Source organism: Anticarsia gemmatalis, chromosome 2 (genome assembly GCF_050436995.1).
Source record: "Anticarsia gemmatalis isolate Benzon Research Colony breed Stoneville strain chromosome 2, ilAntGemm2 primary, whole genome shotgun sequence".
NCBI lineage: Eukaryota > Metazoa > Arthropoda > Insecta > Lepidoptera > Erebidae > Anticarsia > Anticarsia gemmatalis.
The window spans coordinates 3,057,883-3,078,896 of NC_134746.1; the positions used below are offsets into that span (position 1 = coordinate 3,057,883).

General features: G+C 38.4%; 2 protein-coding genes across 24 annotated transcripts in view; one reads left to right on the top strand and one right to left on the bottom strand.

The window, feature by feature from the left end:
• The window catches only part of Ac78C (adenylyl cyclase 78C), a 105,622-nt gene extending 91,368 nt beyond the window's left edge, over positions 1-14,254 (top strand). For 3 of the 9 annotated variants that reach the window (XM_076124486.1, XM_076124454.1, XM_076124463.1), the window contains exons 8-31: positions 62-217; positions 783-997; positions 1,816-2,008; positions 2,516-2,659; positions 2,853-2,932; positions 3,288-3,437; positions 3,853-3,989; positions 4,265-4,426; positions 5,048-5,159; positions 5,629-5,763; positions 6,387-6,595; positions 6,983-7,171; positions 7,569-7,672; positions 8,008-8,182; positions 8,633-8,707; positions 9,226-9,460; positions 9,822-9,942; positions 10,199-10,308; positions 10,460-10,574; positions 10,905-11,050; positions 11,244-11,466; positions 11,598-11,706; positions 11,884-12,053; positions 12,465-14,254. In XM_076124486.1, the coding sequence (XP_075980601.1) occupies positions 62-217; positions 783-997; positions 1,816-2,008; positions 2,516-2,659; positions 2,853-2,932; positions 3,288-3,437; positions 3,853-3,989; positions 4,265-4,426; positions 5,048-5,159; positions 5,629-5,763; positions 6,387-6,595; positions 6,983-7,171; positions 7,569-7,672; positions 8,008-8,182; positions 8,633-8,707; positions 9,226-9,460; positions 9,822-9,942; positions 10,199-10,308; positions 10,460-10,574; positions 10,905-11,050; positions 11,244-11,466; positions 11,598-11,706; positions 11,884-12,053; positions 12,465-12,697 (3,698 nt within the window). In that variant the 3' untranslated portion in view covers positions 12,698-14,254. Of the gene's footprint in view, positions 1-61; positions 218-782; positions 998-1,815; positions 2,009-2,515; positions 2,660-2,852; positions 2,933-3,287; positions 3,438-3,852; positions 3,990-4,264; positions 4,427-5,047; positions 5,160-5,628; positions 5,764-6,386; positions 6,596-6,982; positions 7,172-7,568; positions 7,673-8,007; positions 8,183-8,632; positions 8,708-9,225; positions 9,461-9,821; positions 9,943-10,198; positions 10,309-10,459; positions 10,575-10,904; positions 11,051-11,243; positions 11,467-11,597; positions 11,707-11,883; positions 12,078-12,464 lie in introns of all 9 variants that reach the window. The other 6 variants (XM_076124494.1, XM_076124525.1, XM_076124479.1 and 3 more) reach the window with 5 other exon arrangements.
• LOC142979547 (FERM, ARHGEF and pleckstrin domain-containing protein 1-like) overlaps positions 14,251-21,014 on the bottom strand; it is a 62,322-nt gene continuing 55,558 nt past the window's right edge. For all 15 annotated transcript variants that reach the window (XM_076124572.1, XM_076124540.1, XM_076124642.1 and 12 more), the window contains 12 exons: positions 20,857-21,001; positions 20,325-20,481; positions 20,147-20,217; positions 19,621-19,801; positions 19,206-19,343; positions 18,928-19,025; positions 18,548-18,671; positions 18,081-18,224; positions 17,675-17,781; positions 17,322-17,464; positions 16,922-17,038; positions 14,251-16,557 (listed from right to left, as the gene is read on the bottom strand). In XM_076124572.1, the coding sequence (XP_075980687.1) occupies positions 16,509-16,557; positions 16,922-17,038; positions 17,322-17,464; positions 17,675-17,781; positions 18,081-18,224; positions 18,548-18,671; positions 18,928-19,025; positions 19,206-19,343; positions 19,621-19,801; positions 20,147-20,217; positions 20,325-20,481; positions 20,857-21,001 (1,474 nt within the window). In that variant the 3' untranslated portion in view covers positions 14,251-16,508. The remainder of the gene's footprint in view (positions 16,558-16,921; positions 17,039-17,321; positions 17,465-17,674; positions 17,782-18,080; positions 18,225-18,547; positions 18,672-18,927; positions 19,026-19,205; positions 19,344-19,620; positions 19,802-20,146; positions 20,218-20,324; positions 20,482-20,856; positions 21,002-21,014) is intronic.

Sequence of the window (21,014 nt, forward strand, 5' to 3'; positions counted from 1 at the left end):
ATAGATAAACTACTGCTAAATGTACCTCAGAAACCGGGGGTTAATCGTACACTCCACACAGGTATATCAAGCAGTACAAAGTTGACGCAAATCGCGTGGACCGTGGCGTTCTCCATGTTGAACGTAGGCGTGTGCCTGCTGGGCTGGTGGCGCTGCTTCGCCAACAACTACCTGCACTGGGCCGCCGCCGCTACCTGGATACTACTCATAGCTCAAGGTATGTTGTCAACGCTTTGCGGCTTGTGAATAACTTTGCAAGACATTTTAACACGTTATTGTATGTTTTGTATAAATGAGAAATCATTTTGAATTTGTTGGTTAGATATATTAGACGTTTTTGCTTGCAGCTAGCTATAAAAGTTAAATAAATACTTTGTACTTTAGTAAATTGTGAATTCAATAAAATCCTTTGAATATAAAAGCTATAATTTTTGTATGTAATGTACGAGTATACCTATGTATGAATTAATAAATACCAATAGTGAGAAGGATAATGGAAAAATAGTCATAGATGCTTTTTTAAACAAAAAAAACATTGATTTTCTTCAAATGAAATTCTATTAAAATACGAAAAGTTACGATCATAAAGAAAAAAAATAATATTCTAAATAACAGTTTTTTTTATAATCTTAAGTCTTCATTGACAACAATATAAAATGTAGGTAGTTTACACAACGACTTTTGAATTTTAACGTATTAATTTCACTGTCAAACCATTCTATGTTAAACCGTGTCTAACATTCGCTTCGCTTGTAACTAACCTCACCGTCTCCTTGGATCAGCTCTAAGCGGCCAGGGTCTAGGGTTCCAGGAGCCGCAGAACCAGGTGTGGTACATGCTGTTCATCGTGTTCGTGCCGTACGCCATGCTGCCGCTCTCGCTGTGCTGGTGCATCATCATCGGGATGCTGTCGTTCCTCTCGCACATCGTCGCCACGGCCTCGGGTATCAAGGGCCATATGGATGGTACCAGGTCTATGGTGCACTGTACTATAGATGTAAGTGAAAGTTTGTCGTAATTTTAGTTTATTTTTTTAACTGCCTGCCTCCGTGGCGCAGTGGTTTAGGTCACCACGCCGCAACCATTGCGTCGGGAGGTCGTGGGTTCGATTCCCACACGGGACAATTATTTGTGCGATCCACAAATAATTGTTTCGGGTATGGTTGTGCTTTGTGTCCGTTGCTTGTATGTTTGTAAAAGTCCCCGCGACACAAGAGCAACTCTTAGTGCGAGAGTTGTCTTTTTTAAAATAAAAAATAAAAAAAAATCTGTTACTGTGCCACTGCTGGGCAAAGGTCTGCTCCCGAACGAGGCAGGTGCTAGACCTTTGGGTTTGGGACTTTGCATAACCTAAATAAACGTATTCAATAGATTTTAGGCATGCAAGGTTCCATCAAGATTGAGTATTTATAAATAGTCAAAATAATAATTTATTTGGATTCGTCGTTCACCTATCGTAATATGATTTCTCAGTGACACTATAAGTACAATAATTAATGCAAAAGTAGCTCGTCTGTTAGATTTACTAGATTTAGAAATAAACTGCAGAAACAAAAGAAAATTACAGCAGGACAGTCGTTACCAGAAGTCAAAAGCTTGAAAGTCCGATAATTAGTCTTACCAAGAAGTATCGTGTTATAACCCAGGCAACTAGGTTGTGGAGGTGCGATATGCACATAGAATAAAATACTGTATTCAGCTGCATCCGATGAGACTGGAAGCAGATTCGCACATAGTTGAAAGAAAGTGATGATAAGGTGAAATAAATGGTATAAAGGTAAGTGAAAGTAATGATACTTACTTGTTTTCTTCCAGGCGGACTCCTGCACCCTTCGCCTGCTCATCGGCAACGCGCTCCTATACATAGCAGTGAACTTCGCCGGCATGTACGCCAAGTCGCTGGCGGACTGGGGGCAGAGGAAGGAGTTCCACGAGATCCGCCGCTCCATGGTCACCAGGGAACGAACTAAGAGGGAGAGCAAGCGGCAGTGGAAACTGTTTCAGAGCGGTGAGACTTATAGCAAGGTTTACTGACTTAAAAATATTGAATGTTGCGGTTAATTCATACAAAATGAATGATGCGGAAAAATGAATGATATAAGTAAAGATATTAATATATTGATTTAATTATTTTATAAAATGTGAACAGCTGTGTGCTCCTCGGATTTGCTTAAAAAAATCGATACATTTGTGACTTTTAGGAAGTTGTCTATACCTATCTAATATTTCAAAATTTTATTTATACTAACTACCAGATGTATTATTTTATTGATGTAGGGTATTCATATCATCTTACTGACTTTGGCGTGCATTCTATTATAAATTTCATTCCAATATGTGTACGACTGCAAACATACCTATCCATTGTCAAACAATTGGATATCGCTTTAAATTCTCCGCAAACCAGACAGTAGCGTAGAGTGGGAATGACCAGTAATCTTAAAAAAATCTGTAAAGCGTCTCTAGTAGTTGACTAATCTAAGAAATTAAACTAAGGTTTTCCTTACTGTCGCAGTAATACCAGACTTCTTGGCTAAAGAGATCTACAGTCACGTGAACAGAGTGAAGGGCGAGTTTCAAGAGCAGCAGTTCAATAACCTCTATATTCAGAGACATAAGGACGTGTCCATACTTTATGCTGATATCAAAGGATTCACAGGTAAGACAATACTATACATCTTACTCGACAAAACGCAGAAACGCGATTGCGAGAAATCGTATCTCGTTCGTCGTACCGCGATTGCACTTTTTATCTACATCGATGTCGTTTATTGCCTGCTTTAATATTTTGTTCAATTTCCCAGATTTTTCTTTGCTCATAAAATATGATTAACTTAACTTTCTTGTTACAGAACTGTCAAGTAAATGCAGTGCGCAGGAGTTGGTTAAGCTGCTAAACGAACTATTTGCTCGCTTCGATAAGCTAGCATCGGTAAGATTCTACTTCATTTTTAAATTATATCTGACTTAGTTCGGATGCAAACTTTTTGTCACTGCGGAAACCTTACTTAAAGCCAGTGTAAATACATTGGAAACCTGTAGAGACAGTTGCCCGACTTACGGATAAGTCTCAAATAGTTTATCTTAAAGATAACATGACTGCAAATGTATAAAACAATCTATCAATGTTCTATGTGTCGAAATATAGTCTATACTAATACAGAGGTTGTGTTGTTTAAAATAGTGCCTGATAAGAATAATTATAATTATATCACATAGGTCGTCAAGGCAAAATAAACGAAATAAAATAAAGCACTTGTTTAATGGATGGTTATTTATTTCGTTAGGAGAACGACTGTCTCCGCATCAAGCTCCTGGGCGACTGTTACTTCTGCGTGAGCGGTCTGGCGGACAAGCGCGAGGACCACGCGCACTGCTGCGTCAACATGGGCCTGCACATGATCCGGGCCATCCGCGACGTGCGCTACAATGCACAGGTGAACAAACAATCACACAATAATCATGGGGTAAGAGAACGAATGTTTAAAGAAAATGTGTCATAATTGTTTTCCCAGAAAATAATTGATCATTGAAAATGATCAATTACTGTATACTTGCTAAGTATGTGCATAATACCCAAGGTCTATCTAACACAACAAGCAAGGACTCGGGCACAGGACCGGTGGGTTTAATTGGATATAAAGGTCTGTGTCTTGACCTTCATATTACGGGCGCTCTGTGACAATGTCTGGGAAGAAAAGCTCAAAAATTTGACCAAATCTGTGGCTAAGAAAAGTCCTGAATCTCTAAGAAATTCAAGAGTTATTCTCGAAAGTAGTCTAGTTCCAGCCAATCAATATAACATTTAATGTCCATTTTTCTAACTTTCATGTACTTGTTGTATGTTTGTAGGTGGACCTCGACATGCGCATCGGTATCCACAGTGGTACAGTGCTGTGTGGAGTGCTGGGACTGCTCAAGTGGCAGTTCGATCTCTGGTCACATGATGTCCATGTTGCCAACTACATGGAGAGCGGAGGACTACCGGGGTAAATACCACGTTCTAACTTTTGTGCGACATTCCGTGTCATAAAACACTCAAATAAGCCCGACCGTAAGAGAAATTAAGCAACCGTTAGCGCGGTCATTCTTTATATGAGTGGACGCTGAACCTTACGGGTAGAGCGTGCTCTATGATTTAAAAAAAAACGATTATTATCCGGCTACAAATAGAACTGTTGCAACAATTTTTAAAGATTTTTTACGTCTAGATGGTAGTAATACGAAAGTTAGTAAAAATATTACACTGTATTTTTTTATCCAGTCGCGTGCACATATCAGAAGCGACCCGTGAATGTCTGAACGGAGCGTTCGAGGTGGAGCCCGGCAACGGCGGGGACCGAGACCCCAAGCTTAAGGAGCTGAACATCACCACGTATCTCATCAAGACCACCGAACAGCCCACCAGACTTAAACCTAAGAACAGGTACTGTGTGACCACTAGATAGATATGTCATCACTTAAATTCAGACAGACACAAATATTTTTATAAGATTATTGGTTAAGTTAAGTCCTGCATAAAAACACCAGACATATCCAGTGATCCCAGTAAATAAAGTGATGTTTGATAGTTTCAATTTTGTGTACTTTAAAGTTATTTTTTTATTAGATTCACTAAACTGAACAAAACCCTTTACGGTACATTATAGAGGTATATCTCAAAATTCCACGATACAATCAATCGTGTTTGTTCTTCTTGAAGTAGCTACGTAAAGCTCAAAACTACTTTCGGGTTATGTTTCAAACTAGCTGACCCGCGCAACTTCGCTTGCGTCACCAAAGAGAGAATGGGGTCATAATTTTCCCCGTTTCTGCAACATTTTCCATTGCTACTCCGCTCCTAATGGCCGTAGCGTAATGTTATATAGCCCATAGCCTTCCTCGATAAATGGACTATCTTACACTGAAATATTTTTTCAAATCGGACCAGTAGTTCCCGAGATTAGCGCATTCAAACAAACAAAGAAACAAGCTCTTCAGCTTTATAATATTAGTATAGATTGTCATCTATCTATCAAACGTTTATCATTATAACATTTATGTTCAGTTTACCAACGCCACAACAGCAGCAACAAATGCATGAGTCAACGCCGCGACATCCCAGTATCATTGAAGACGAGATGACAGCCGACTGGACGCCCGAGATGCCTTTCCAACATGTATGATAAAAACATAAATACATTTTTCTTATCCCCTTTTTCTGTTATATCATAAACCATTGTAAGAAGAAGACTATTGTATATTATAGTTATTATGCTAGATAAATTTGACCTAAGAAATTTAAAGTACTTTAGTAACTCGTACCTACTACTGTTAATGGATATCAAAGTAACAAAAAAAACTGAAATCTCACCAGATTTAAACACGAATCTGGCACAGAAGAATAGCAGGTCTTCACTAAACTTTCTAACCTCCGGTTTCTGAGGTACATTTAGCGGTAGTTTATTTATTCAACAGCGTTTAAACTCATATAAAAAAAACAGTTTGCATAGATAAATGTGTCTCAGAAACCGGGCATAAATATCTTGAATACCTTCAATACAATGAGTTCCAAAACATTATACATCCTACTACAGAGAATATAATTAAGGTACACCTGGTCTTCTGCTAACAAACCCTCTATTCCAGTACTACGCGAACGGCCCGGCGGGCGTGGTCCGTCCCCGGCGGCTGCAGGGCGACGACCCGCGGCCGGAGTCCGACGACGATGTGCCGCCGCTGTCCGACGTCGAGGTAAACGCGCCGCTCCACTGCGACGTCACTGTGTGTTCCTTTCTTTCTTTCTATTCTTCGTTCGTCCTAACAATTTCCTTGGTCTTTCCTAACTAATTTACTATTGTAAGTGCTTTTTTTGTTCTTTTAAATTGTAGGCTGCTGAACTATTTTTTTCAGGTCCATAAGTTATTGTTGTAAAATTGTCTACCACTCGTTACCAAAACTTGTCATTTTCAAACAGTTGCTGTGACAAAATCCGCTTATTCTCCAGTCATAGATTAATTTGAATAAAAACCGGGCGTTCATATCTACTTGAACTCATAACTTGTGAGTTAAACAGTCTTTTTTGTGTCATTAATAGTACTTAAAGCAGAATTTCTTTCTTCGAGGATGCTTACAGAGTTACTTCATAAAATATTGTACACTGTTACTAAAACCTAATCTTATTTTATTATCCGTTTATTTGTATGCAAAACTAGGATCTTTACCTTTTCACTCTTCCATTTCATAAGTTATTAATCGAACCGTAACATATTTGTTTTGCTTAAATTCAACAGTGAGAATTGGTACCAACCACCTCTTTAACTATTTATAGTCAAAAATTATCTTGCGACCAATTCTCGCTGTTCTTTTATATTCTTCAACTAACTAATACTAACTTTGAACTCTAGGAGGACGATCTAATCAACCACTTGATAGAAGTAAAATCAAACCGTCGTATGCGTGAGACGAACATGCACTTGTGGTCTCTGCGCTTCCGTCGACCTTCGCTTGAAGGACGCTACGGACAGCTCGACGAGAAGACCTTCAAGTCTAACATCATGTGCTGCCTTGTACTGTGGCTGTTTATTGTCGCTGTGCAGTGTATTGTACATTACAAGTAAGTAGACTGATGATTACGTATAATCAGAAATGGGATTTGAAAAAATATGTCTAATTTCTATAATTTTTCCCCCACACTACAGTTGCGTAAGATCCAGATTTCAGTTTTTTTTTATGTAAGCTCTACTCAAAGCGCCTTAATATACAACCTACCACCCATTAGTTCCGGATCCGAGTGGGTCCGCTAGCATGCAATCTTTGATACCATTTTGGCTCGTCAATAATTCATTTAGCGCGGTCGATTTTATCAGAAGCGATTTAGCACAGACTTTTGCAATTAATTGTAAGTATCCATTGGTAAATACACCTACAATCAAAATTTAGATTTTATATTATTAAAATTATTTAGGTTTTACGTCTTCTCAAATCCTTTTTCCTCTTTCAGCTGTTGGAACTTAGTGCTAGTCCACATAGTGATGACTATTCCCTTGACGGTTTGGTTCCTACTGGTGATGTTGGAGGAGTTCCCGGGAGTACTGCCTCGCTTGTCCAAGGTCTGCTCTCGACTGTCAGCTACCAGGCGACAGAGGAATATCATCATATGCTGCTATATAACTATTATGTCTATATCCAGGTAAATTACGGTACATAAAGCTACTGGCTCGATTCTTTACTACTATCGACTACGGACAACCGGCTAGCTATCGAATTATTCTGTATAAAAGTCTGATCAGCGCCTCTAGCGGGTGCCAGAGAAACAATCGTTGAAGTACATTTTAAATAATTAACTCTCGAGACTCGATCGTATCGCTGTACAGAATTACGCTACTGTACCTATTTGTATCAGACTCTCAGTCCCTATAGGCCATAGAAGAACGCATTCGATTTAAAAATTTTTTTTGCTACTCAAAAGTTAAATCGAAGCGATGAAAGACTATTCTACTTAAACCTTCCTCGTGAATATTACTTAACACTTTTACAACATTAAAACCATGGATATTTTAAAAATAAAGCATCAATCTTCTTTACAGCACATTGAAACTATACGTGTGTGATGAATCATTCATCAAGGATGACAACGACACTACCAAATGCAATACCACCGAGGTTTTAGAAATAGACTCTTACGATTCAGGTTTGTAACAATTATATTAACTTTATAATTTTGACAAATAACCACCTTGTTAGTATAAATATTAATTTAAAATTATGCACACATCTGATTGCCTTTAACATATTTTTTATGCTTATTTATGCTTAACTTTCTTAGAGGCTCTTATATGCTACCACCGCGCTATGTATTGCGAGCCCTTTAATCAACTAGTCTACAGTTCACTTTTGCTTCGAACAACAAAACGCGGGACTCAATCACCTAAACAAGATAAATCGTGTGTTTTTTAAGGTCACTTGTATTTCAGAAACCACGAACGAGGATCACTAACCTCAAAATAATCGTTTCTTCGTTCCCAGGTGAATGCTACCACCCGGAATACGTGGTGTTCACGTGGGTGCTGTGTCTTGTAGCCCTGACGTCTGTCCTGAAGCTGTACTATCTGATCAAGACGCTTCTGGCTGCCATCAACGTCATGATGTACTGCATCCTACTGCTACTCTTCTACAATCATCCCAACAAAGCTGCTGATACGTAAGTTTGTGATTTTTACTTTTAAGGGATTTATCACTTTGCGATAGACGGTGACGGGGTCACCGTCTATCGCAAAGTGTCACTATTGACAATCGGGTAGCTATCGAGAAATTTTGTATGTAAATCTGATCAGCGTCTTAAGCGGGCGCTTTGGGAACTATTTTTGCAACATATTTCAAATGTCATATTATCGACATTCATTAGTACCGACTGAACAGAATCGCGCTACAGTAGCGCTATTCTTTACAGTCGGTTTTCAGAGGCGCTGATCAGATTTTCCTACAAAATAATTCCCTAGCTAGCCATTTGTCGGTAGGCGATAGTGATAGAGGATCGCGCTACAGTACACTTGTCCTAACGTCTTTTTGAAACGTTTGTCATCACTTGGTTAGCTAGCCAAGTCTGTTGTTTTCTGTGTGTGTATTTCATCATCATCATCATCATTTGCAGCGTTTATAAACCCACTGCAAGTCCATCAGGGCCCGGTCCCACCGGTCGACCTGATATTGGGCCGATTGAGTACAGGTAACAAGGCCATTCTTTGTTGCAGCTTTTGCTTTTTTTACAAGAATTATTGTTGTGGAAACCTTTACGTATATACTGACACCTATTTTACTTGGATTAAAAAAGTTGTTTCCTGTATATTGCTGTCGAATGCTTATTGATGTAGTAGCATGACATTTCATACGCCGTTATTTCATTCATTGTGTTGTCAGAATGCTTCATTATAGTTACCGCAACCAGTCAATACCAAAAACTAGATCTCCGTTACCCCATATTTATATGCCTAGCCGTTATCTCGTGACATTTTCAAAACAATTTTTGTTCCCAAATTCTGCATGAACTTTAGTGGAAAGGCAGAAATAAGGTTAATTTAGGGTTAGTAAGTTTAAAAATAGTAAACATTTTCTGTAATGCATGCTTTCCAAAACAAAGATCCGCTTAGCAGCCAAAAATCTATTTACATCTGTCTGACATAACAATGCAATGCGATGGACTCGAGTAGACCAAAATATCTAAGTTTCATCACAACTCTCTTGCAGCCACCTCCCAGCATACGTTCAAATGTTGATCCTGGTGTTAGTCTTCCTGGTGCTGGTGGTGTACCACGCGCGGCTGGTGGAGGGCACGTCTCGCCTCGACTTTGTGTGGAAGCTGCAAGCCGAGACCGACCTCGATGAGATGGAGGACACGCAGAGGACCAACAGACATCTCTTGAAACATATACTGCCTGATCACGTCGTCAACCACTTTCTAAGCAAAGATTGGTGTGTTGATGTAAGTTTTTGTGCTATTTACATCATATCTTATACGTTGTTAAATATATTCCAACTCGTTTTTAGGTTATGCGCATAAAACCTTTAATTGCCAGACGTTTTACCACCCCATAAGACTAAGTATATGAAATGAAACTTGTCAGTGATTACCATGGACGGTGATTACTATAAAACCCAAAAAACACACGTATGTTAAGTGACGCCATAAAAAAGATGCCTTTTATTTTAGGGATTAAATCAATAACTTATTATTTTATTTGGAGGTTAATCTCTGATATAAGTTTTTATAATAAATCATTCAAACAACATATTTTAAGATTAAATAGTTTAAAATATGATCTATATTATCATCATTTGTGCAGGAGCTGTACTCCCAGTGGCGAGATGAAGTGGGCGTGATGTTCGCGGGCATCCCCAACTTCGACCAGTTCTACTCGGAGCAGAAGGCCGTCGACTGCATGCGCGTGCTCAACGAGATCATTTGTAATGTACCAAACGATTGGCTTTATATTACCTTATACTTTGATACAATTTAAATCAAAACTTGTAATGCTATTTTGAAAAAAACATCCCATACTACGTCTTTCAGTTTCAAGGCTTCCAAGCTACTAATTCATCTTTTCGACTCTATTAGGAAAAGGGTAATTGACGGACTAATCGAAAAATTATACAACTTGTTCTCGTAAAAACTTTATCCAATGGTGATCCACGACGTTTTTAACACCATTTTTCCTTACAGTTGATTTCGATAAACTGTTGAATCAGCAACGGTTCAAGAGTATTGAGAAGATCAAGACGATCGCCGCGACTTACATGGCAGCCTCCGGACTTAATCCTAATCAAAATAAGGTAGGCACACAAGATTTCTAACGAGGTTCTGTACGTTCTCTAGAGAACGCAATCTTCCCATGAGCTAAAGTTCGTCAGCACGCTCTCCTAACTTGAAAAATTGCCTTTATTTATTGTTTTCGGTGATTTCACTCCTGTTCTTTCCGTACAGTCAGGAGAGGACGACTGCGAGCACCTGTGCGCGCTCGTGGACTACGCGTTCGCGCTACGCGAGGCGCTCGAAGACATCAACAAACACAGCTTCAACAAGTTCCGACTTAGAGTAGGTCAGTCTCTCTATTTAACTACCTTTTTAATGAACATGGATTATGCTGAGACTAGTTCAACTATGTTTTGTTGCCTTCAATTAAATTTAAAGCTATCGCCATTGCGTTACCAAATTCCAAACTTTCGCAACGCTTATAAATGAGCAGCTTAAGGTGATCTAGGTTGAGAACGGTTTAAAGTGCATGAAATACATTTATTAATTTTAGGAATTCAGTTTAATAGTTTGTGGATTAGTGTCAGATAACCTATCTGCCAGATAAAGTGACAACGACTGTATGTATAATTAGAAATGGTGAAACCTATATATTATTTACCTTTTTATTACGAAGGTATAAGCTGTGGTCCACTGGTGGGCGGAGTGATCGGTGCTCGCAAGCCAGTGTACGACATCTGGGGTAACACGGTGAATGAGGCGTCACGCATGGAGTCTACGGGAGATATGGACAAGATACAAGTTACTAAGTATACAAAGCAGGTGAGTTTACAATAGCCATAACATATTTAAGGTTAGGGTGTTGGAGGAAACATACGTAAATGTCTGATATAACACAGATATACGGGCTCATATACTCGTCTGCTATAATGGTTACGAGTCATTTGTAGCTCGTAGCGTGGTTGAAAATTATAGGTATACTTGCATCGTTTATATCACGTTTGGAACGGCACAGCTACTGGAGCGCAGCGGGTACGGGCTGGAGCGGCGCGGCGAGGTGGAGGTGAAGGGCAAGGGCCGCATGGAGACGTGGTGGGTGACGCGGCCCCGCGGCGCGCCCGCCCCCGCGCCCGCGCCCGCGCCGCACGCGCCGCCGCGCTCGCTGGCCGCGCTCGTCTACACCATGCTGCAGGCGCGCAAGCGCATCTACACGCACCCGCTCGACTCCGCCAACATGCGTGAGTATAGCACCCTCAAACTGTACTCTCCACTACAACCATAAGAGTCGCCTGAATGATTGTCTAATTGTTGGCGTTCTGATAGTTCCTATTTCATTATTAAGACCGATGCTAATGTTTGATGTATGCAGCTAACCGCGGCGGCAGTATGCGGTCATCGCGCGCGGAGACAGCGCCGAGTGGATCACACAGGCACCGCTCTGAGATGCGACGGACACGGACGCGACATCCACACAGACCGTGAGTAGACCCTACATCAAATGGACTGAAATAGTATATACGTTGTCGTTACTTTAAGCGCTGATAATTTACAACTTATCTTGCCGATTCCCACGCAAGACCGATCTATATAGAATTTATATTACAGGAGTTGTCTTTTAGCATAGAGTGATTAAAAATTAATTCCTATATCCGCAGCACGTGCACGGAGCTGGAGCTGGGCGAGCGGCGGCGCACGTCGCACTCGATGGTGGTGCGGCGCGCGGACGTGGCGGCGCCGGCGCCCGCCTCGCTGTCGGCGCCGCACACGCCCACGGGCCACGGACACGCGCCGCCGCCGCACAACCACAAGCCGCCCAAGGGATTGGGTAAGACTTGTGCCTAGACGTAATGTACCTTCCACTCTTTTGACTACCGCTTGGCCATGGTAATAATCAAATAACAATCAGCGTTATATATTTTTCTCCAATAAGGCATGATAGATTAAGTACTAAAAATGCTCATGTGCAAACTTCAGCACTAATATTGACTAAAAGACTAATGATACTAAAATGTGACTGTATAACAAATCTGAGGAGTTAATATCTAAGCATAAAACTAATATATATCTGTCTATCACAATGTTTATATTCTATTATCTCTTTGTTAGACTAGATTTACCTGTTAACTTTAGACGACATTGCCATTCAATTACAGGAGATAAGATATTTACTGTAGAAATCAAAAGTACCGGTATTTCAAAAGCAACATTTTAGTAAATACTTACCAATCAATTACAGGAGCACGTCTACAAGCAGCCAGCTTCTCCTACCGTACGCGGCCACGGGACAAGTCACCGAAGATACAAGAGCAGCCGAACGAGGGCTCAGCGGCGTCTGTGGCCAACGGCACGCCCGGCTCCTTCCGAATACGATCCAGTACAGCAGCCTCTTTCTTCAGGAAGAAACGAAATAAGGAACCCGTCGAGACAGACACCAAAGAAAACGGAGATGCTGTTTCAACTAGGATGTAAGTGAACTAAAGATCTGAACATTTAAGTGATTTTATAAGTGGCAACTGTGTGGAACCACCAAATTAGAACTTTTTCTTGTGTCATACTAGTGATCTGAACAATTATAATTCAAGCTATCGAAGCTGTAATTTTAGTGAATTCAAATTGTCTATATTCATGATCAATGTAGAAATCCTATTGATGAAAAATTTATCAAAAATAAGTACATTTATCTTTGGAATTGACATTTAATGAAATAATTTATGAAAGTGCTTTGCAGTTGTTGAACTAGCACAAATAAGAAAGTATATAGATAGTTATTAATGATTTTGTACATAAAGATCTTTTAGACATTATTTATATGTAAGTGAACTATGACAAACTACTTATTTATTATTTACCATATTATACTCTTTCGACATTATCGATTATAAAACTTTTTAGATTGTATTATTTATTATTGAAGCACAAAACCATTTTTGTGGCTACGTATTTTATTAGTGGTGTAGTGCGCTAAGCGTGAGTGTAAATATTGTAAGATATTTTTTTATAGTCAGTTATAACTGGCGAGCTCTCGGAGTGGGACCAAATGATTCTGAACATATTGTATGAAAGGTATAAGTAGAACAATTTAGACGACTTACGAGAGAATGACCAGATGGACAAATTAGATTTATTTTTTCGGTGATTTAAATAGTTACCTAGCCTTCTTTTTGAAGCATTTTTATTTGAACGAAAACTAATTTTGAATGCAACGGCTGCTGTAAGTGTTTTATAGTTAAGTTTTTAATTACTTTTTATCGAAACTAACTTAAACTGATTTTAAACCAGTACTTAACGACGCCTATATCAATTTCTTTAACAAATAATTTGCATATTATGATAAGTAAGATCTGAATCTGCTCATTCTTTGTAAGTCGTGAGAGCCGGCCAGTTTTGAGTGACGACTATATTATAAGCATAAACCTAGATATAAGAATTCTGACAGCATTTTATTTTACCTAATATTAACTAAGTGAATGTGCCACCTTTATCGTAGAACAGAATGCCAAAGATTGTTTTTGATCTCAGAAAGCATTTTAATATAACTAAGTAATGTATGGAATATTCGAAATCTGATTCTGTAACTGATTTCATGAGTGTTAAAAAAGTTATCTAAGTTATGTCAAAGAATATAACAGATTATAATATTGTATGTTGTCCTATCTGTATTTAACTGTGTATGTAAGGCTTACTTACGACACGTATGTTCGGTTCGGCATTAATCGGTAAAACTGAATATGGGTACATGAACACCCGATGAAACGACACAAGTAGCTCAAGTGAGTAGAGTCGTTTTATTGTTGGATAAATATTGCCGAACCGAATATGTGTGTAGCAATCCTAATCATCATCATTATTATTGTACTAGAGCTACTAATATAGGACCATGGATAACTTTTTTGGCACTATGAAACAGGCCCCTAACATTAGATCTTTTATGTGTAAATCTACTTCGGTGTTGCCAAAGCCAAATTAAATTATAAGTACATTTTGAACAAACATTTTAGAAGGAATCTAAATAAAACGTCGAATCAATTTGAATGTTTTATTTTTATATAATTTTGAACAGATTTTATCCTTTATAACGTTTGACTTGAGCCAAATGTTTCAGATAACAATATGATAAAATAATTTATTATGATAAATGTCGTTTTTACAATATAATGTTACTATATGATTCTGAGTGATTTCCAAATGCTGAAGTTCTCCCGTTTTAACATTACTCTATAAAATGTTATAAATAAATCTATAAATAATAAGCTTTGGGAATATTTCACACTATAGCACTCATAATTAAATGATTTTATAAAATTTCGATGCAAAGATACACTAAGAGAAACCAACAAATTCTATAAACAAAAGAAATAATTATTGCCGTTGAAAAAGGCATTTTTTTGAGATTTCACTACACGTCTTAATCGTATCATTCACTCGGTCTATCCCAAATCGTTCATGCGGTGATCATTCGTTCATTCGTACACTAATGAACATAGTTTGTACCATTATGTCGCCGCGGTGTGTCGCCGCTCGCTCTATCCTTAGCTAACTTTACAAAATATTACTAATATCAACTACAAATACCTGTGATGTGGTTATTGCTTACTGTTTTAACTCGTACCCTGTGGAATACATTACATCACTGCAGTACTTTATTAATGAGCTATCTAAATACGTTTTACTGTAGACATTTGTCTTTCGCCTACTAAGCAAAAGGCGAAAATACTCCCATCATACGCGAGTATTATAATTCTACAATTCACGATAACATTTTCAGCAAAATATGAGTTAAATTGGTGCCTTGCCATGCCTCTAGGCGATTCAATACATCCTTGTTTTACTTCTTACTTTTAAATTGTACATTTCTTATGACACTTGTCTATAAATCTTATACAATAGTTACGAACAATTTCACTACCACTTAAACCGTTGGATAGGTTATACGGCACTTATTCGGGAGTTGCGAAACCAATTTTTTCACTTCATTATTGACATGATTTGACTTCTCGCTTCCATACATAGTAAGGACGGCTAGTCATTTAATTAAAGAATGTATTACAAATGATTACTCTTATGATCTAGATTCATTCGAATTAAAAGCTTTAATGTATCTATTTACTACACAGCCGACACAAACATTTTAAAAATTATATAAATATGTACAAAATGTTAGTAAACCTCAAATGTCTCGACTATTGGACCCTAGATGTCTTCGCTTGAACTATCTACATCACATTACAAATTAATGTTATTTTAATGGCCGTAATATATTTACAATGTTTTTATTTTAAAAAAAAAGGTAGAAAAGGTTCCCTTTATGTCCTTTACACACTAGCCACGGGAACGGCTCGTCACTCCCGCGGTTGTACCGCTAGTGGGTAAGGAGGTCTAGGCTTTCCTTCCTGCTACGCTAAATCGGTCACGTACTTTCGGTCTCTCATAGTGTCACCTACTACGAAAGTCTAGTAAGACTAGTGTAGTGCACTAACGAAAGACAAAGTGAACTTGTCCATTGAGCAAACCGCAAAGAAACTTTTGTTTAATTTCATACAGACTTTATCTCTAATTCACTAGTACACAACTACAACATAGTTTAGTTTACGATACCGTCATCAGCGTAGGAAGAAAGTCTACAAACATACTTATTTAATTGTTGCTAAATATTTCATTGCTTTAACGTACTGTATTAGGTGCAACATATCTTCTCTTAATATTACAGTGTACTGTTAATATCGAGCAATATCGCAAAAGCTAAATAAGCCAATATACTGATCTAATAGCGTATTTCTAGCGCGAACAGCGAGTGAAATGTCCTTTAAAGCAAGGCGAAAAGTTACAAGCCTACCAACAAAAGTTCAAGGAATAAAACAGATGACCTAGTGCTAAAGAATTCGAGAATTTAAATGTTTTCTAAGTATATGACATTAGAAATTTTTACTTAACTTTGAATGTACAAAATTAAAATAGAGGTACAATAGGACAAGTAAATACCCTTTTCCCTTCCCTTCTACAAAATTCCGTTTTTCCACATTCTATATTCTCTGAGCGCAAAGAACTACGTATAACCTCCACGCATAACCAAAGTTTAATCAGCGCTTGTTCTTCAAGCTTCATTGACGCGGTCAGTCTTCAACTAATACTAAAACATTCGCATACAATAAATACAGGCAAGATCCACTACATACTGTGTAAAACTGGTACAAAAATATATAATATCGGGCACGTCGTATGGCACCAATCGTATCGTTACGTCGTTTCTATTTCGTTACGTAGGGTGTAATATTTGCTGTCTTTATTTGCTGGCCGGTCGCATCATTGCGCTTTGTAGAACTTCCGTCCATCTGTGAAAGAGAACATTATGATGAGAAAAGTGTATTTAGTACTAGTCAGTACTTTCTTTTTCTACATTTTCTTTCTTTCTGCTCTAGTCAGTAGTTCCCGAGGTTAAAATTCTTTGTAAATCCACTAAATTTCATCTAAATCCGTCAAGTGGTTTTTAAAAAACATACATACATGCTCACAAACTTTCGAATTTAATAGGATTAGTTCAAAAACACGTTACTTGAGCATTTCTAAGCAAATTATGCCATGAATGGGATGAGAATAATACTTTTTATAACGACGTTCGAAATAGCGAGCAAAAGAAATTTTTTAATAAAATAAATTAATAAGCTATCAATTTGGCAAGTTTCTGCGTCACGTTACCTGTTAAATGTGTAGTGACTGTCAGCTCTGAAGAAGTACACATGGTTCTTGAACTGCAGCTTGAACACAAACTCCTTGTCGATGCCGTCGTCTGGCGTCGGCGTACATACGCTGTACCTGAGTCATTCAAAAACAATATTGTTTAATGTTTATTATTTTTATGTGAACCTACATTGAAAAAATCATTCTCATATGGCCAATGTCATACCAGCTTAGTCAATGAACGAAAATATGCACAGCATTAGTTATTTCGTGAGTTTTTTTAAAGACATAAATATATAGTTTTTAAAATCGTCCGTACAAGTACGTATACACACGCAAATACAGCTCTGCAATTGTACTGTCAAAACATCACACGAGATGGTGTCAAAGCAAAGAAAGTAAAGTTTAGGAAACTAACCCGAGTAGTGGTAGCGAGGCGAGCGGCGTGTCGTCCTGCCAGCTCTTGTAGAAGAACAGCGTGAACACGGCGAACACCACCCACAGCTTCTGCCAGCCCGGGGACTTCTTGAACTTGCGCAGTAAGTACCCCGACAACTGCGTCTATAACACACAAATAATATTATTTTAGAAATTATTATTGTTTCAGTGCCTTTTTTCAACCTGTGTCTTTAAATACACATAAGTAAGTCTGACAAAATAATACAACGACATACGCCAAATAAATACACATAATTTAACGCTATTTTGCTATACAGTTATGCAGATACAAAACACTTGCGATTTGCACAAGAATGAATGCGTATTACTTACCCTCATAGCGAGATGCAGATGTCCCCTGTCAAGTGACGTCACGCGGTGCCAACACACGTGTGCTAGTCCGCCGCCACCCGACCCACCGCTACTTAACTGAGATGACTCTGCAATATCGAGAGAATAGTTTTGTACTACTATAAATAACTTTACAGTACTGGAAATTGATTGCACCGTACCAAGATACACTAATTCTCATTATTAAATAGATACGTATACTTATACGTAGTAGCCGATAGTAGTACGTTTACTTAGACGTGCACGCATCCTTTGCGTACAAATATTTCAATTAATTTTAATATTATTAGGTTCCTCATATTAATAATGTATTCATTAACACCCAGCGTAAGGTGATTTAGTTGATAACAACCAAAAAAATGCACTGTAAGATTAAGTATTAACATACCTGTTTCCTGTTCATAAGGCGTGAGTTCAGTATCAACTTCAGTGTACATTTCCTTAGCCACGTCGATGGTGGCCTGCAGCGCGTCGCACCAGCCGTTGAACTCCGCGTCGTTCGGAGCACTCAGCAGTAAGTTTACGTCTTCGCCTGAAACAATAACCATCGATTTTATGTTACACATTTTAATATTTTGATTGCTTTTATTAGATAAATTTAAACTGGTAGCAAGTCGATAGCTTAAGGCATTGGACTTGCAATCAAAATGTCACGAGTATGCTTCTTTTTGCATTGTAGGAACCCGCCCACAGCCTTATGAATTAGCTGGCTATTTCCCAGTATTGATTGTACAACCTACGATGTTAAGTTTCATGCATTGTTTAGTACAAAACTATTACAAACGTACGCGTTTTGTCCCATCGGTTATGTAAATTACTTTAAAATGCGAGTAATAAAATGGGGCATGTTATCACCAGTGAGTGTGTATGAGTGCGGTAGCTCAGAGCGCGTGAGTGTGAGCTTGTGAAGAGGTAGCACGGTGTGGGCGCGGAATGAACTCGCGCCACACTTCGACGTCACTAGGAGTATGTCGGTGAACTGTGGACAAAACACACACATTCAATGAATATAGTAATGAGTAGTCTATTTCTTTACTACCAAACTAAGAAACAGACTTTTGACAGCAAAATACATATTTTGCTGTAAAAAGACACAGTATAAAAATTGATTAAACTAATTCGACTTATATTAGATGGTCGATATAAATCACAGTTAAGTTTGCTAAACAACGAGTCACCGGTAAAAACAATGAAAGAGAACGTTAATCATAAAAAAAAACGTATTAATGACTTACCAAGAACAACATTCTTTGTTGGAGTCCTCTCGACGAGTGTTTGTATACACAACCCATTCTGATGAACTCTCTTTCCGCAACCAATAGCTTGTCGTAACCTGAATACAAAACATTATATATTATATAAATATTACATTTTAACTTTACAATTAAGAAAATGTAGTTGATAAATATACTGGTTGTGTAATATTTCGTATAGCATCAAGTCTTTATAGTTATGTTTGTAAGTGTGTACAGAAATGTCATTAATATAAGGAAATCGGTTAGGAATATTTTACCTGTAATATCTCTTTGCAGTTGACAGAGCGCGGCGTGGTTTTCTCCATGTTGTAGTTGTTCGCTGGCGTCTAGTGCCACTCGACTACCCACTTCTAGCGCGCCCAGCGACGGAGAACTTTCTACTGCGTTGTACAATTCTGTTAAAAAAAACATTAACATCATTAACTACAACATTTATATTGGATCCAAAACAATCAGAACAAATACATAATCAGATGCAGATTATATGGGCAGTACAAATTCAAAAAAGTTAACCTATGATTCGTATTCCTTATTTTTCTTACAAATTTTTCCATAAGATGCATGTTTCCAACCTGCATTTGGTAAGCGCTGTGAATTCATTGGTTAACCCTTTTCTTCAACTTAAGCAGATATCTATAATCAACTACAGAAGACGAAAAAGAGCTATGTTACCGATAGCTAGTCGATGGTAGTGCAGAGCCCGGTGCAGCGGTCGCAGTAGCAGCGCGGCGAGCGGCAGCGGGGAGCGCGCGTCGAACTGTGCAGCGGCGAGCTCTGCGCTGCTGCTGCCGCGCCGGACACTCTCCACAACTCCCACCAGCGAGCCCGCGCGACTGCTGTACCACAGGTACGCCTGCCACAATAATACATTGTACTTTTATTGTTTTATTACAGAAAATGCATATCTATACTAATATTATAAAGTTGAAGAGTTTCTTGTTTGTTTGTTTGTTTGAACGCGCTAATCTCAGGTACTTCTCGTTCGAAGAGAAAAAATCCTTTTGTGTTGAATAGGCCATTTATTGACAAGGCTTTAGGCTATATATCGTCACCCTACGACCAATAACTATAATACGCATCAAAGTGGCCTTGTCGACGACTTAATTACAAACGCAGTCTACAAATCAAAGACATTATTTTGAATTGCCACTGGCATACCATATTTCTCAGTGTTAAACAGTTTAATATTTCTACTCACGTCAGCTGTACTTGATAAATGTTCATATAAGACATCAGCTATTTTCTTGTACTCAGGTTCTTCTCCTTCCACTGAAATAACAAAGCTTTAAGTAAGTAACAATTTAGACTATAAACAAATCAACATTCTTAGAGTTTACTTTCTGTGACTACCGAAATAATAACGTTAATATTTTTACCGTCGCTTTTAGTCCCATTAGCCAGCAGTCTGTCGAGCCTCGCTAACAGTTTCCCATTAGGCAACGCAAGCGGTTCTAACGCAAGACAGGCTCGTGCCAGCGGCGCGCTCGCTTCGTCACCCGACGCAGCTAACTCCGATACACATGCGCTCCATTTCTGTACAAAAAATATATAATAATATTATGTTTATTTCTCGTAGGAAAAATGTGCTAAAACACCCACAGACTACACGATCAACTTTAACTTTTAGTTAATAGCGTGCTTATGACTGAAGAAAATTGATCACCCCTATTATTATTTTAAAACAAAAGGCTAAACCAATACTCATATCAATAACTCAGTAGATATTCTAGAAACATATGTAAATGATTTTTGTATAACAAGATGGCAACGTGAATGAGGCAAGGAATGTTTGTAAGGATCGTATCAAGTTTCTTGGGTCTCATGGGAAAAAGGCGCGATTTTATATATGGATTAATTATCTAAACATTATATAAAGTGGCTGAAGTGTAATATACTATGTTAACTCACCACAGTGATAAGCTCCAAATCTCGTTTGTATGTACGTTCAGTCATGAGCAGTTCTTTGGCGACGAAATACGTCATATCCGCGTTCCGCCGTCGTGGACCGTCGCTTACTCCTTCACGCAACGTGCCCAACAAGTTGGACGATATGCTGGAACCAGACG